The following is a 14,592-nucleotide window of genomic DNA, read 5'->3' on the forward strand; positions in this document are numbered from 1 at the left end:
TATCTGTCTAACACATCTTCCTTCAAACCAGACTCCATGAGGGATGCAATCCTGTTTGTATTATTACTACTGTATCTCTAGCCTAGCAGAGAGCCTGGCACTTGGCAGGCAATCAAAACAGTTATTATAGAATGAATAAACAAACATGGCAAGACACTAGCTTTTTGTCCTAAATTTTATGTAAAAAATTCTGGCCTTGCTGTTTTTCTTTTTCCAAACAAAACAAAACCTACTACAAAACACACACAAAAAAACAGAAAAGCCCAAATAGAAACAATTACCCTCTGGGAACATTCTGAAATCAAAAGTAAATTAAAAGCAAGCAAATTTTATCTATACCTTTTTTCTTTGGAACTTCTGATAATAACTTTAGAGAAAGTTTACTCTCAATGTAAATGAGTTGATTCCAAGAAACTGGCTACCCCAAGCCATCAAATCATTTAACTTACTCTTTGAATTCTATTCTGAGTTCTGCAATTTGACCAGACTTCACATGCCAAAAGAAACATTTTGGATAGAGAACAAGGAAACTATAATGCTTAGCATTTCTCCATTATAAAGCTGGTTTCCTGAAACCAGAGGATAAGGCTAAAATCCATCATCTTCTAGAAATGACCACTCAGGTATGATAAAAAGCAGAATATGCTAAGTTTCCACTTCTCTGTCCAATTCCCAAGAATCTCATATTCTATAATAGACTTTATTTATCTTAATCTCCTTCTCATCAATAAAATGTCAGTACTAAAAAGCTGTAACAATCAGGAAATAATTTTGAGCAGTTCTGACTTTCCTGTGGAGAACTATTCTGGCCCACTAGTCACAAGGGTAAAAGAAACAGGGAAATTTCATAAAATCCTTCTCTTTACAATGCCAGCTTGGAGTTGCTCCAGGAGCAAGCCTTTTGGGGTTCTAGTGTGTGGTATAATGATCAGGGGAAGGCAAAATGCATGAGAACAAATGGTAAGTGCTTACAGTGATTTCTGTACTGACTTACCAAGTATGACCTGAACCTTACCAAACACATTTACACATACACATTTCCTCCACATAATGGAGGAAAGAAAGAATGAGTAGTGCATATGAGGTGCAAACAAGGCTCCCTGGATATAGGAAATCAGATACCAGATAATTTAGGGATTCAAGGAAAAAGAGTAAGGAAAGCTGGCTTTTTAACTATAATTAAGCATAATGAGTACAAAAGGGAGAAAATGAAACATAGATGCTTTTGTATATTTCAGCAGAAAAAGCTTTCATATGAAATTTAAATATATGCATAAATTTAAAAATTATACACATATCAACATGCACATATAAACAAATTCGTTTCATACTTTTAATTCTTGATAGACTTTGCTGAGAGGGACCCAGAACGGAAATGCTATTACAAATCAGAGAAAGCACACAAGTAAATAATTATTCCTCTTTCTATTTCCTCTCATTCTTTTATAGAGTTGATCTGACTGGCAATAAGGATATTTCCCGGAAAGGAATCCCTAGTAAATTATTACCCACATTATCAAAAGCCTCCTATATTAAAATTACCCCTTGTATGTAGAAGGGACGAGCTGGCCCTTCCCAATCAGATCAATGATTGTATGCCACAGGACAGACTTGCTTGTAAGTCACTAAATTGCACAAATACTAGCAATTTTAAAAGAATGATTAGTTTATATTGCTTCCATGCACCTCATCTTTTTGTTTAGATTCTAATTGAAAACTACAGATATGAGCTGGCTTACCTATTTTTTTAACTTCTTCAGCAAAGTATGGGTCATTCAAATCAACATCAGAGGGAAGTTCCTCCTCACTGGCCTCTTCAGCAAGAGCCTTAAAGTTGAATATAAAAATACAAAATTTCATTATTATAAGAATTATAATAAATGTATACCAAGAAAAACTATGCATTTTTTTTAAACCAAGTAGTTCAATCTAAAAGTAAACCAGTGGCCAAGCGTGGTGGCTCATGCCTGTAATCTCAGCACTTCGGGAGGCCAAAGCGGGTGGATCACGAGGTAAGGAGTTTGAGACCAGCCTGGCCAACACAGTGAAACCCCATCTCTACTAAAACTACAAAAAAATTAGCCAGGCATGGTGGTGCACACTTGTAGTCCCAGCTACTCAGGAGGCTGAGGCAGGAGAATCACTTGAACCCAGGAGGCGGAGGTTGTGGTGAGCCAAGATCATGCCACTGCACTCTAGCCTAAGCAACAGAGCGAGACTCCGTCTCAAAAAAAAAAAATAATAATAATAAAAAAGTAAACCAGTTTTTAAATGGACCAGTTTATAAGCAACTCCCACCTAAATTATTCTGTTTGTTCAACAAATAATTACAGAGGTTGGATGCAGTGGCTCACGTCTGTAATCCCAGCACTTTGAGAAGCTGAGGTGAGCAGATCACTTGAGGTCAGGAGTTCGAGACCAGCCTGGACAACAAGGCGAAACCCTGTCTCTACTAAAAATACAAAAGTTAGCCAGGCATGGTGGCGGGCACCTCTAATCCCAGCTACTTGGCAGGCGAGGCAGGTGAATCGCTTGAACCCAGGAGGCGGAGGTTGCAGTGAGCCAAGATGGTGCAACCACGCTCCAGCCTCGCAACAGGGCGAGACTCCGTCTCAAAACAAATAAACAAACAAACAAAAGAATATAGAATACTTAATAAATGCAGGAAACCATGTAAGCCTTTTGGGAGAAATGGAAGTTATCAGATACATGGTTTCTGCCCTCAAAAATTTTACCATCTATTAAAGGAAATCAGACACATAAACACATAGACAAATACATAAATAAAAATAATTCAAGATAGGAAGGGTTAGGAGAGACAAAGTGATGCAGACATTTGAAGGAGAAGATCTGAAGAAGAATACTATTAGATGGGTGATCAGTAATGAGAGGTGGCCTTTTCTCTCATAAAACTGAAAAATGACAGTGACTGCATAACTCGAAATAGTGCATTGTGAATTATCTCTTAAATTACTAGTTACAACAATTTATTTGTTGGTTAATTAAAGAAAATAATTTTTATTATGAAAATTTAAAACAGACATAAAAGTTGTTTAGGACAATGTAATGAACCCTCTGTTCTCATCTCCCAACTTTAACAATTATCTTGTTTTATCTATAAGCTACCCCTAAAAACTGTCAGGCTATTTTTAAGTAAGTTTGCTGGTTAAATTTTTCCTAATCTAATTTGAATAGACTCTTTACTAAATTAGCAAATTTAAATACAGCAATCAAATCTATAAATAAATAGAACATATGTGAACTAAGATCAGGCTAACCAGACTGAATTTATCTCTAGGCATCTAAAACATCTCTAGCCATTTAAACAAAAATATTTAGAATGCCATTATTGCTAAACATCCTGCATGCAAAAAGAACCACTCAAGCCCTAAAGAGTATTTATTTTGACATTAATGTCCTTTTAAGAACAAGTGCTTCTGGTTTTTTTTTTTTTTGAGACAGAGTTTCACTCATGTCGCCCAGGCTGGAGTGTAGTGGCGTGATCTCAGATCACTGCAACCTCTGACTCCCAGGTTCAAGTGATTCTCCTGCCTCAGCCTCCCATGTAGCTGGGATTACAGGCGTCTGCCACCACACCCGGCTAATTTTTTGTATTTTTAGTAGAGACGGGTTTCACCATGTTGGGCAGGCTGGTCTTGAACTCCTGACCTTAGGTGATCCACCTGCCTCAGTCTCCCAAAGTGCCGGGATTACAGGCGTGAGCCACCACGCCCAGCCAAGAACAAGTGCTTCTTTTTTTTTTTTTTTTGAGATGGAGTCTTGCTCTGTTGCCCAGGCTGGAGTGCAGTGGCACAATCTCGGCTCACTGCAAGCTCCACTTCCTGGGTTCATGCCATTCTCCTGCCTCAGCCTCCTGAGTAGCTGGGACCACAGGCGCCCGCCACCATGCCCAGCTAATTTTTTTGTATTTTTAGTAGAGACAGGGTTTCACTGTGTTAGCCAGGATGGTCTCGATCTCCTGACCTTGTGATCAGCCCACCTTGGCCTCCCAAACTGCCGGGTTTACAGGCATGAGCCACCGCGCCCAGCCAGAACAAGTGCTTCTAAGAATTTTTTTTTTTTTTTTTTTTTTACCAAACTATTATATGGATTCAGCAGTACCATACTTTCAATGAAGAATATTTGCTATGTATCTACTCACACATTTCTTTAACTGCTTTATAGATCTAAACAACCGCTAGATCAAAATACTAGATAACATGGCATATAACATGTATTCATTTCTTCAGTCATAATTTTTCAGTATCAAAATTGAAACCACTGAGGAACAAAGGGGCAAAAATATTTTTAACTTGAAGAAAATTCTTGAAACTCTTCTATATACAAAGAACCCGCGGAGTCGGAAAGGATCTGTTGGAGTCAAGTCCAGTACTGAGTATTGTAGGGTATAGAACACCCTGGACATTCAACAACATATTTTGAATGCTGCTGACAAACGAGTCCAGACTCAGCCCAAATGAACGGAAAAAGTAAAAGCATAAGCTCGAAGCTCCCTGCAAATGAAAATCAAACAGAATAGCTGCTACAATTCTCAGAGTGACTACTTTATTGACCCCATAAGGGCCCACTTGAGACATTTCCAGTAAACAGATAGCTTAACATTTGTGGAGTTATTTCATTTAAAAGATATTTTGCAGCCTACTGAGTTTGAAAAGGAGTTCTAGGGAAGAAGAGAGTCAGCACATCAATGGGAGCAGGACTCTTACCCCATGTGGTGTTACATGTATATTGTTTTCATACATGGGTTCTGGCTCGTAAGTTCCTTAGCCCTTGCTATAGTCCTTTGTGTTCGGTCTTAAGGGCAGGACTGTACTCTTCCCTCACCTTTCTGACTGTGTGTCTTAAGACTTTCCCCAGACAGAGTCCTCCTGCCCTGTACTCTGTGGAAAAGGAATGCTGGCATCACGAAGCTTCCATAAAAAACCAACAGAAACGAGTTCACAGAGCTTCTGGGTAGCAGGACACATGGAGGTTCCTGGAGGGTGGAGTGCCCACAGAGGCATGGAAGCTCCACACCCCTTCCCCATACCTTACCCTATTTCCTCTGTATCCTTTGTAATATCCTTTATGATAAACCAGCAAATGTGTATGTTTCCCTGAGGTCTGTGGCCACTCCAGCAAATTAACTGAACCTAAAGAGGGGGTCATGGGAACCCCAACTTAAAGCCAGTCAGTCAGAAATTCTGGATGTTCAGACGTCGGACTGGTGGCTGAAAGGGTGGACACAGTCTTGGGGACTGAGCCTCCAACCTATGGGATCTGAAACTATCTCCAGGTAGTGTTGGAATTGGAGGACACCCAGTTGGTGTCCACTGATTAGTGTGTGGAGAAATCTCCCTACCCATTTGGTCACAGAAGTCTTCTTCTGTGTTGACAGCTGTAATGTGAGAGCAGAAGAAAAACACAGTCTGAAAGAATTTTTCCCAAAACACCCAATTTCTCCATTTTACTATCCATTTCCACAAACACTGACTACAATAGAAGTATAAAAATTACTCCACTGCAACACTCAGCTTTGCATCTCTCTACTTTTACAGCACTAAAAGTCAAAGCTGTACCGAAAACATTATACAAAGACACAGTATAGAAACAGTATAGTAGAGAACAGAAGAAAGAACACTGGTCTGAGTAATTGTGGATTCTGGTCTCAGCTTGGCCACTGGTATGCTGTGTAACCTCAGATTAATCAGCTAATTTTTTTCAATTGTAAAACAGGGTTGGACTAGAATTAATAATTTTAAGATTCCCCAAGTTGCAAAATTTTGTCATTATCAGTGATAATGCTCTAAGGCACACCACCGCCAGAATGCTGCATTTCAGTGACAAGAGCATTTTTAGTGGCAAAAACCTAAGTGATCTGTGCTATTACTGAGAACTCTGGAAAACTCTGGAAAAGATGTTATTCCCTGAACAACGTGAGTCAAATCATATTGTCCACAGACACCATGTTAACACAGAGGAAATACTCTTTTTTTTTTTTTTTTGAGACAGAGTCTTGCCCTGTCGCCCAGGTTGGGGAGCAGTGGCGCAATCTTGGCTCACTGTAACCTCCACCTCCTGGGGTTCAAGTGATTCGCCTGCTTCAGCCTCCCAAGTAGCTGGGATTACAGATGCGTGATACCACGCCCAGCTAATTTTTGTATTTTTAGTAGAGACGGGGTTTTGCCATATTGGCCATGCTGGTCTCGAACTCCTGACCTTAGGTGATCCACCTGACTTGGCTTCCCAAAGTGTAGGGATTACAAGCATGAGCCACCACACCCGCCCAGGAAATACTCTTGATAAAGGAATTTAATGACAATAAGGTGATGGATGAGCCATAAGATAATATTGCCAGGCAAAAATGCAGGTTGAGAGATGGAAAGTATGGCATAATTTCACTCATGTTAAAAACCTCTATGTGCACATATCCTCAAGGAAAAAAAGTCTGTATGTACTTTTGCTCAGAAACACCGAACAGAATCATACTGCTTGTATCTAGATATTAACTGAACTATGTGTTTTATGTAGGTGGCATGTAAATGTAAAATGTCAGAATGCAGCAGTTGAAGTGGCTCTGGACTGTGACCAGGCTTTGCATGCCATTAGGTGGCCATGCTGAAAATACTTAACTTACTGCATTCTCACTTTCCTCTTTCTTAAAATTGGGATGATGACAAGGCCTACTTCAGTGAGTGGTTACATTTTGAGATAATGGATCCCAAGCACCTGGTACCATCTGATACATGGTTGGTATTCAACAAACATTTGGTCATAATTATCGCTGATACCTTCTGTTTCCTTTTCAGCCTTTTCTTCTCTTTCTTTTTCTCTAAAAATTGTTCCCAAGGGGTCAGTTTATCTTTTCCTTCCAATTTGTTCTTGACCATCTCTTCTGCACTTTCTTTAAGACCTGAGGGAAAAAATCCAAATAGTTTAGCTTAAAATGTCTTATTGTCTGGCAATCACTTAAACATATAATTTATAAAGAAAAATATAATTTATGCATATTTAGTAGAGTAACAAAGATAACATGCAATGGTAAATATCTGTAATACCCCAATATCATACAGTGACATAGGACCAACTTGTACAAAAGTTATTTCCTAATAACAAACAACAATAAACCTAACCAAACAAAATCAAAACAAACCACCAAACAAACCTAGCAACTTGATACATGGTCAAGCCACTAAAGAAAAACACTGTATTTAGGCTCAGGCTTCATTTCTCTAAACTTTTTTATTTTGAGATGCTAAGAAAACTTCTGAACTAATTCTTCTCAGGATACTAATTAATTTTTGTAGCAAAAGACAAGTGGCTTCTCTTGTCTTTAATTACCCCACGTGCTTCTGTCATCCAAGTGAAAGCCTGTGTTCTCTGCAAACTACTGGTTTTGAACAAAAATTGTTTAGTAAGGAATCCCTGTTGAACTATCCCATGAGCAAAGGATTCTCAATCTTTTCTCAAGCACTCTTGTGAGGCCACATAGAAAAGATCAAAAGGATCACCAAGTTCACATTCTATTTCACATGGTTTAGTTCTTTCAATGCTGCTACTTGCTCTTATATTTCATCTCAAAAAGTCTTTCTTCCTATGATCTGCTGTTCCTGATTCACGTTTCTAGGTATCTTATGCAATAATGAGAGGGGGTAAGAAGGTGGGAGAAAAAGCCCTAAGGCTGATCTGTCAGTTTACAAAGACCCTCATTATTGCCAAAGTAAAGGAAATGTAAATACTGTGCTGTCCCCTTTGATAATAAAGATGTTTTTTATTTTGTAGTAGTGTTTAGAGGACATACTTGGGTGGATCTTCAAATATTTAGATGACACAAAATTCATTAAAAAAAATGAGACGTGATCAATCCGGATCATCTTCTCAGACACATTCTAAATTCTAAGAAAGTAGAAACTATACTAAATATAATTCTCTTTTGCTAATGAGTATATAGAGACTGAGAACATGTAGCAATTTGTCTAAGAACATGGAGGTAGGAAGCTGCACAGCTAAATTTTGAATTCCTGGTCATCCTCTCAACTATTATCAGATACACCTAAAATGCTAGTTTGACTTACAGAATGAAGAAATATATAGCCCAATAATAAAATCTAAAACTCTGGGCCTCTGGTTCCTTATCTGCAAAATGAATGGTTTAGATCAGAAGTATGCAACCCTTTCCTCCCACGTGCACTGATTTTTCCCCCTCAAAACATTTGGTAGAAGTAAAAATATATAAAACAACTAAAAGTAGTGCTTTTGGGCCTTGAGCTTCAAAGAGTTTCAAACAGCTGAAATAGATCTCTAAGACCTTCCTTGGTTTTTAACCCAACACTTAATCTCCAAATTTCTATAGCTTAGAAAAGTATTAATGTTAACCTACACACCCAAGGTAACATAGATTTGTTTTTATGACATACTGCTGTTAGGATCTCTAACTTACAGGATGCAAAATCAGAACGTAATTCTCAATTTAAAAATGTTTCTTATGAGAAAAACATAATTCACTTTAGTAAATAGTTTTCAGGAGAAATGTATAATATAAAACCATGTTTAGATCTCTGATTCAACAGATAAACAGCATCTAAGAAAAGTAAACTGGGATCTTCATTTGAGAGAAAGCAGCAAATTCTGATAAAACAAGTTGATTTCGAATAACAAAATAATTTATGTATTCTACCTGTAGGTGAGCACACAATCAGTTCAGTCTCAAATTTTAAATGTACAGTAATATATCATTACATATGATGTTTAATAATCTTTGAAAGTATCCTACTATAATTTCCTCATGCATTAAGATTTTATTACTTCAAAATACTAAATATAGAAATTTTTTCACCAAAAAAGTTATTTTCTGATTTTGATCCAAGCTCTTCTTCTAAATCACCATGATGCTAAGGAGGGTTTTGTGGTGTTGTCTCTCAGGTGACTAGAGGACTGGGTTGATGTGTCTCAACCTTTTTTGGAGGCATGGATAGCATGAGATTTTGATAAAAGTTATGGACTCTCTCTCTAGCACTGTACTGGAAAAACTTGCATACAAAGTTCAGGAGGTTTATGATATCCAAAGATCATCTCTGTGTAATGATCCAAGAGCTTAAGGTAAAGAACATTTATAGGAGCTGAACAGGTCTAGCCTGGGGGAAGATGAAAGTCCATTACCATAACTTTGAAGATTACCAGCATTGACATTTGTAGGTTCTACATCAGAAATTTTCTCAATTTCAGCATTATTGTTATTTTGGACCAGATAATTCTTTGTTGTGACGGGCTATCCTGTACATTGGAAGTTATTTAGCAGTATCTCTGGTTATCCACTAGATGCTAGTAGCCCCAGGTGTTAACAATCAAAAATGTCTCCAGACATTGCCAAATATCCTCTTGGGGGGCAAAATTACCTGTAGTTAAGAATCACTGTTCTAGACAATGATTAAAAATCATTTCTAAAAAAAAGGGCTATGTCAATATTTGAACCACATAAGTGATGGTATCTTATTTGGTGCTTGATTACATAATGTCTTCTTTTTTTTTTTTTTTTTTTTTTTTTTGAGACGGAGTCTCGCTCTGTCGCCCAGGCTGGAGTGCAGTGGCGCGATCTCGGCTCACTGCAAGCTCCGCCTCCCGGGTTCCCGCCATTCTCCTGCCTCAGCCTCCCGAGTAGCTGGGACTACAGGCGCCCACAACCGCGCCCGGCTAATTTTTTGTATTTTTAGTAGAGACGGGGTTTCACCGTGGTCTCGATCTCCTGACCTTGTGATCCGCCCGCCTCGGCCTCCCAAAGTGCTGGGATTACAGGCGTGAGCCACCGCGCCCGGCCAATGTCTTCTTAATTTATAAGTTTCATCTGAGCAGTCCTTTCTTCTAACTAGACCAAAAGCAGCTTAAAGTCACCTTCTTCAGTATTCCATAATATTTAGCATAGTGCCAGACACATAGTAAATACTTAATAAACACTTAATTGATCTGTCTTAAAGGAGGGACTCTTATTTCAAGCCAACTGTTTGATCTTTCATGTTTGGAATATATTCTCTCTAACAGAAAATGAATCAAAACTTTAGGATCGAAATAATGGCCTTCATCCCCAAGTGGCTCATGTGGTTAAAAACAAAAAAAGAAAAGGACCTATAGATCTAAAATAATTCATGAAATGTTTACTCTTAGGAAATAATGTTTTTCTGGTACTTTGTTTATAACAATAAAGAAACAGTATCTTCAGTTCAATACAGTCTGTAATTTTTTTGCCTGGCTCTCACTTAATACACCCAAATAGTAGCATAAGAAACACATGGAAATAAATGCACACACCACCATGATAACTTAAAAAATGCTTTGTTCTTGTTGTCATCATGAGGTCATTTAAATCTCTTACCACAGATCACAGTTGTTTATGTTCTAAGTTCTTAAAAATATGCCCATCCCAGAAGCCTCTTGGCATAAGTACAAGAACATTCTTCAGAGATAGTTTTAGCCTCTGAGAGCAGCCACTATGTGACTGAAAAACAACTTCATTGTAACTGTTTTTAGTTTTGCACAAATTTGTCAAAAAATTTTAAGTGCATATCCAAGGACTTTTGAATTAGTTAAAAATAACATCAATAATTCTACAAGTAAGGGGCAAAAATCTCTCTCAAAGTCAACCACAAACATAGATGACTCAATTATGACAATAACAATTTAAGCACAATCCATTGAGAATTATTCTGGCAGTTTGCATACACATAAAAATATTAAATATCCTTGCAAAACCCACAAAAATAACAGTACAAATTCCTCCTACCTTATTCATTTAAAATATCTGAAAAGTCTTCAAAGGGCAGGAGATGAGTAACTTAAAATAACTCCACTAGGTACTATAATTGGTTTTGGTCATAAAAACAAAATGTACATTTAAACATTTCTGATATAGGCTGAAACTAGCGCTCTTTATTTAAATCTGACTGTGTAACACTCAATTCCAAAAGTAGCTTTTGAAATCTAACCAGCCATAACCGCTGCCACCAAAACTCCAAATTTGGAATCCACTTTGATTATAAGGCTTTTTTTTGAGACATAGTCTTGCTCTGTCACCCAGGCTGGAGTGCAATGGCACAGCCTTGGCTCACTGTAACCTCCACCTCCCAGGTTCAAGTGATTTTCCTGTCTCAGCCTCCCTAGTAGCTGGGATTATAGGTGCACGCCACCACACCTGGCTAATTTCTTTTTGTATTTTTAGAAGAGATGGTGTTCACCATGTTGGCCAGGCTGGTCTTGAACTCCTGACCTCAGGTGATCCACCCACCTCGGCCTCCCAAAGTGCTGGGATTACAAGCATGAGCCACCACGCTTGGCCGAGTATAAGGCTTCTTAGAGGTAAACCACTGGCCATGCCCTGAGGAACGTGTCATCAAAGGCACTCCTTCAAACTCTCCACTACAATGGTTTGGGGAGAAGGAACGACACATTCACTCTCATAACAGGGGTCACAGGATATTTGGTCCAGAAAAGTTAACGGGATCTTTGCCAGGGCCATTTTTTCCTCCCTGGTAAAGTAGGGTGACTATGTGCATAGGATATCCTTAAAGCATATTGGATAAACCAAGTGATCAATCTTTCAAATAAGAAATGTGAAGATCTGAAGTGTTTTGAACTTGGTTTAGGATCTCACAATTTCTTGTATGAACTTCTGTAAATCCCTCTCTCCTAAACCTTTTTTTTTTTTTTTTTTTTTTTTGAGACAGGGTCTTGCTCTGTTGCCTAGGCTGGAGTGCCGTAGTGCAATCACAGCTCACTGCAGCCTTGACCTCCCAGGCACAGGCAATCCTCCCACCTCAGCCTCCTCAGTAGCAGGACCACAAGTGTACATCACCATACCCAGCTAATTTATTTTACTTTTCGTAGAGATGTAAGTCTCACTATGTTGCTCAGGCTAGTCTTGAACTCCTGGGCTCAAATTATCCTCCTGCCTCAGCCTCTGAAAGTGTTGGGATTACAGGCACAAGCCACCATGCCCAGGCTCTCCTAAACTCTTACAGTACCATGGTCTTCTATTCTCTAGCACTTGTCACAGTTGCAATTATATATTTATTTGTGGAATTTTAAAAATTATTATTAATAGGTTGCAAGCTCCATGAGGGCAAAGGTCATAGCCTGTTCTTCTCTTGACGGTTGACTCTAGTGGCCAGTGAAAGGTGTGACATACAGCACACACCTTATAAATGTCTGCTGAATAAAAGAGCAAATAAAAATAAAAAAATGAGTCAAATTTGTTCCCAACCTTACAGTCTAGGAACAACAATGCATAAAATTAAAAAGTAAAATAACAACTAGCCTTGTGAACAATAGTAAATAGCGTAAATGACCAATCAGCCAGAGCCAACAAATACTCTTTGGGTGCACTTAACACTATGAGAATAGTGTTATATGGAAACACCACACACAGTCATAGGATAATAAGGATAAGGGTACAGGAAGCTGCTTAGAATAGGTGATTGCTTCTCATATAACCCTCAATTCTGTATCTTCCAAAACATTCAATGAAGTATCCATAAAAAATATGCCCAAGGTATGCAATGAATGAACACATGTTAATACTTTTTTTTGTTGCTGATTGTCTAAAAGCTATTTAACTGGGTAGAAATTGTTTTACATTTGTCTTGAATTTGGGCTTATCATATTCTTCTTCCAAATCGCCTTTTACTTTCCCTTGAAATGATATCTTCCATTTACAATCATATTCAGTTTACTGTAAATCAAGCTGCCCCTTCTTAGAATCAAATATTCTTAAAAACTAACTTCAAATACAAAACAACATTTGGGCCTCATTAGGGAGCTATTGTTTCCTGTATTTGCCTGTACTTTATTTGTATGTTTTCTTTGCCTTTCGAGTAGTTTGTAATCACAATGTACACAATATCAAGCTATCCTAGTACTGACAAACTAAAATTCTGGCCAAGTCTGGCGAAGCCATTCTGCTAATTAGTTTATGGCAAAGAAGACTGAAGAACTACTTGTTCTATTGTTATTTTTATACATGTTTACAGACAAGGTAGAAAATAAATGAAAACTTTTAAATGTAAGGAAACAAAAGGAATTTCTTGGAATCCAGTCACAGTAAGAAAGCTCAAACAGAATATTTCAAACAGAAATATTAAACTAGATTAGACGCAAGGAGTTTTCCTTGGGGACAAACACTAATCTGCTATGGTCTTATAGGGATCTTTGGTTGTAATGGATTGCTGGCCAAGAAGCCAAGACACAGAGTTTGAAGCCTGATCACAGTGGGAGGTCCCAGCAGAGACCACTACATTAAGCCAAGATGCTTAAGGGTGCTCTCAGTGGGTGATGTTCCTCCCCCCACAAATCAGAGAGAACACATGCCTGTTTGGGCTTTGGTTATGGGGAGAAAGAGGGAAGTAAAAATACATTTTTCCCCATAGAATTTATAACCACAAACCCCTGGGTTTGTGGCTGGAATTCACACTACTTGTGTGGCCCAAAATAATCCAATCCAAAAACTTAGCTTCAATTGGTGTTGGATTGGAAGTGCTCTTAGGCATCTGGCAAATATTTTTTAAAAGAAGTACTTTGACCCAGGCTTCTGCAATTCCCTTAGGTAAAGATTCAAGAACAATGAGATCACAATCAAACTTCACAGAAACAAAGGATAAGAACCATAAAGACTATGAATACTGGAATTATCAGATACAGGATATAAATCAGCACTTTTAAAAAACAAAAGAGGAAATTAAAAGACAGACTAACAAAAGGATAAGACTAGAAAAAAAAAATAAACAGCACACCAGACAGAGGTAAAGAAAGAATTAATGAACTGAAAAACAAAAGTGAAGAAATTACCCAGCATGTTGTAGAGATTCAAAGGGATGGAAAATATGAGTTACCAGATTCAGAGTTAGAATGTACCACAGGTATCAAACAGGATTTCTAGAAGGAGAAAACAGAGAAGATTGGGAAAATGTAATACTTCAAGAGAAAATGGTGGAAAAGTTTTCAGAACTAATGAAAGATGATAATCTTCAGAATTCTGGGTATTTAATTTTAAGCAAGATTAAAGCTAACAAGCAAAAAATGACCTACATCAGAGTGCAACTCTAGAACACCTAAGACAATGAAAATATCTTCAAAGCCAGGTACCCAAGACAGCACTGTAGGGCAAGACCACATCTCTCCCGACAGGATTCAAAAGTGGGCCCTGAGGGATTAAAATACTTGTTTTTTAGTCACACTGGCTTCCTGACTTGAACAGGAGTCAACAAGTCTTGTGAGCTCACAGTAAAATTGACCCTTCCCAGAAAGAGGCTAAGAGGGGGATTGGCTTGGTGCATCCAAGATAATACCCTTCCCTCCCTAATCCTCAATATTCACAGCCCCACTATCACAATCTGCCCCCAGAAATCATCCCACTAGGAATAATCTCTTTATGCCTTTTCTCCCTATTCATTTTGGTCACTGCAAAAAGCCCCTAATCATCATGTTCCCCTTAATATCCCATGTTCTCATCCCTAGAAGGTAACGATACATCCTTTCTTCTGCCCCATTCTCTGCCAACTCTCTACCACTAAATTCTGTGGAATTCACAGTACACCATCAGCAGAATCT

General features: G+C 38.3%; 1 protein-coding gene across 4 annotated transcripts in view; it reads right to left on the reverse strand.

Moving 5' to 3' along the window:
- LOC105481496 (ESF1 nucleolar pre-rRNA processing protein homolog) overlaps window positions 1-14,592 on the reverse strand; it is a 69,491-nt gene that overhangs the window by 11,812 nt on the left and 43,087 nt on the right. For all 4 annotated transcript variants that reach the window (XM_011741111.3, XM_071079685.1, XM_011741112.3 and 1 more), the window contains exons 10-11: window positions 6,792-6,913; window positions 1,740-1,827 (exon numbers count right to left, since the gene is read on the reverse strand). In XM_011741111.3, the coding sequence (XP_011739413.2) occupies window positions 1,740-1,827; window positions 6,792-6,913 (210 nt within the window). The remainder of the gene's footprint in view (window positions 1-1,739; window positions 1,828-6,791; window positions 6,914-14,592) is intronic.

This window comes from Macaca nemestrina, chromosome 15 (assembly GCF_043159975.1).
Source record: "Macaca nemestrina isolate mMacNem1 chromosome 15, mMacNem.hap1, whole genome shotgun sequence".
Lineage (NCBI taxonomy): Eukaryota > Metazoa > Chordata > Mammalia > Primates > Cercopithecidae > Macaca > Macaca nemestrina.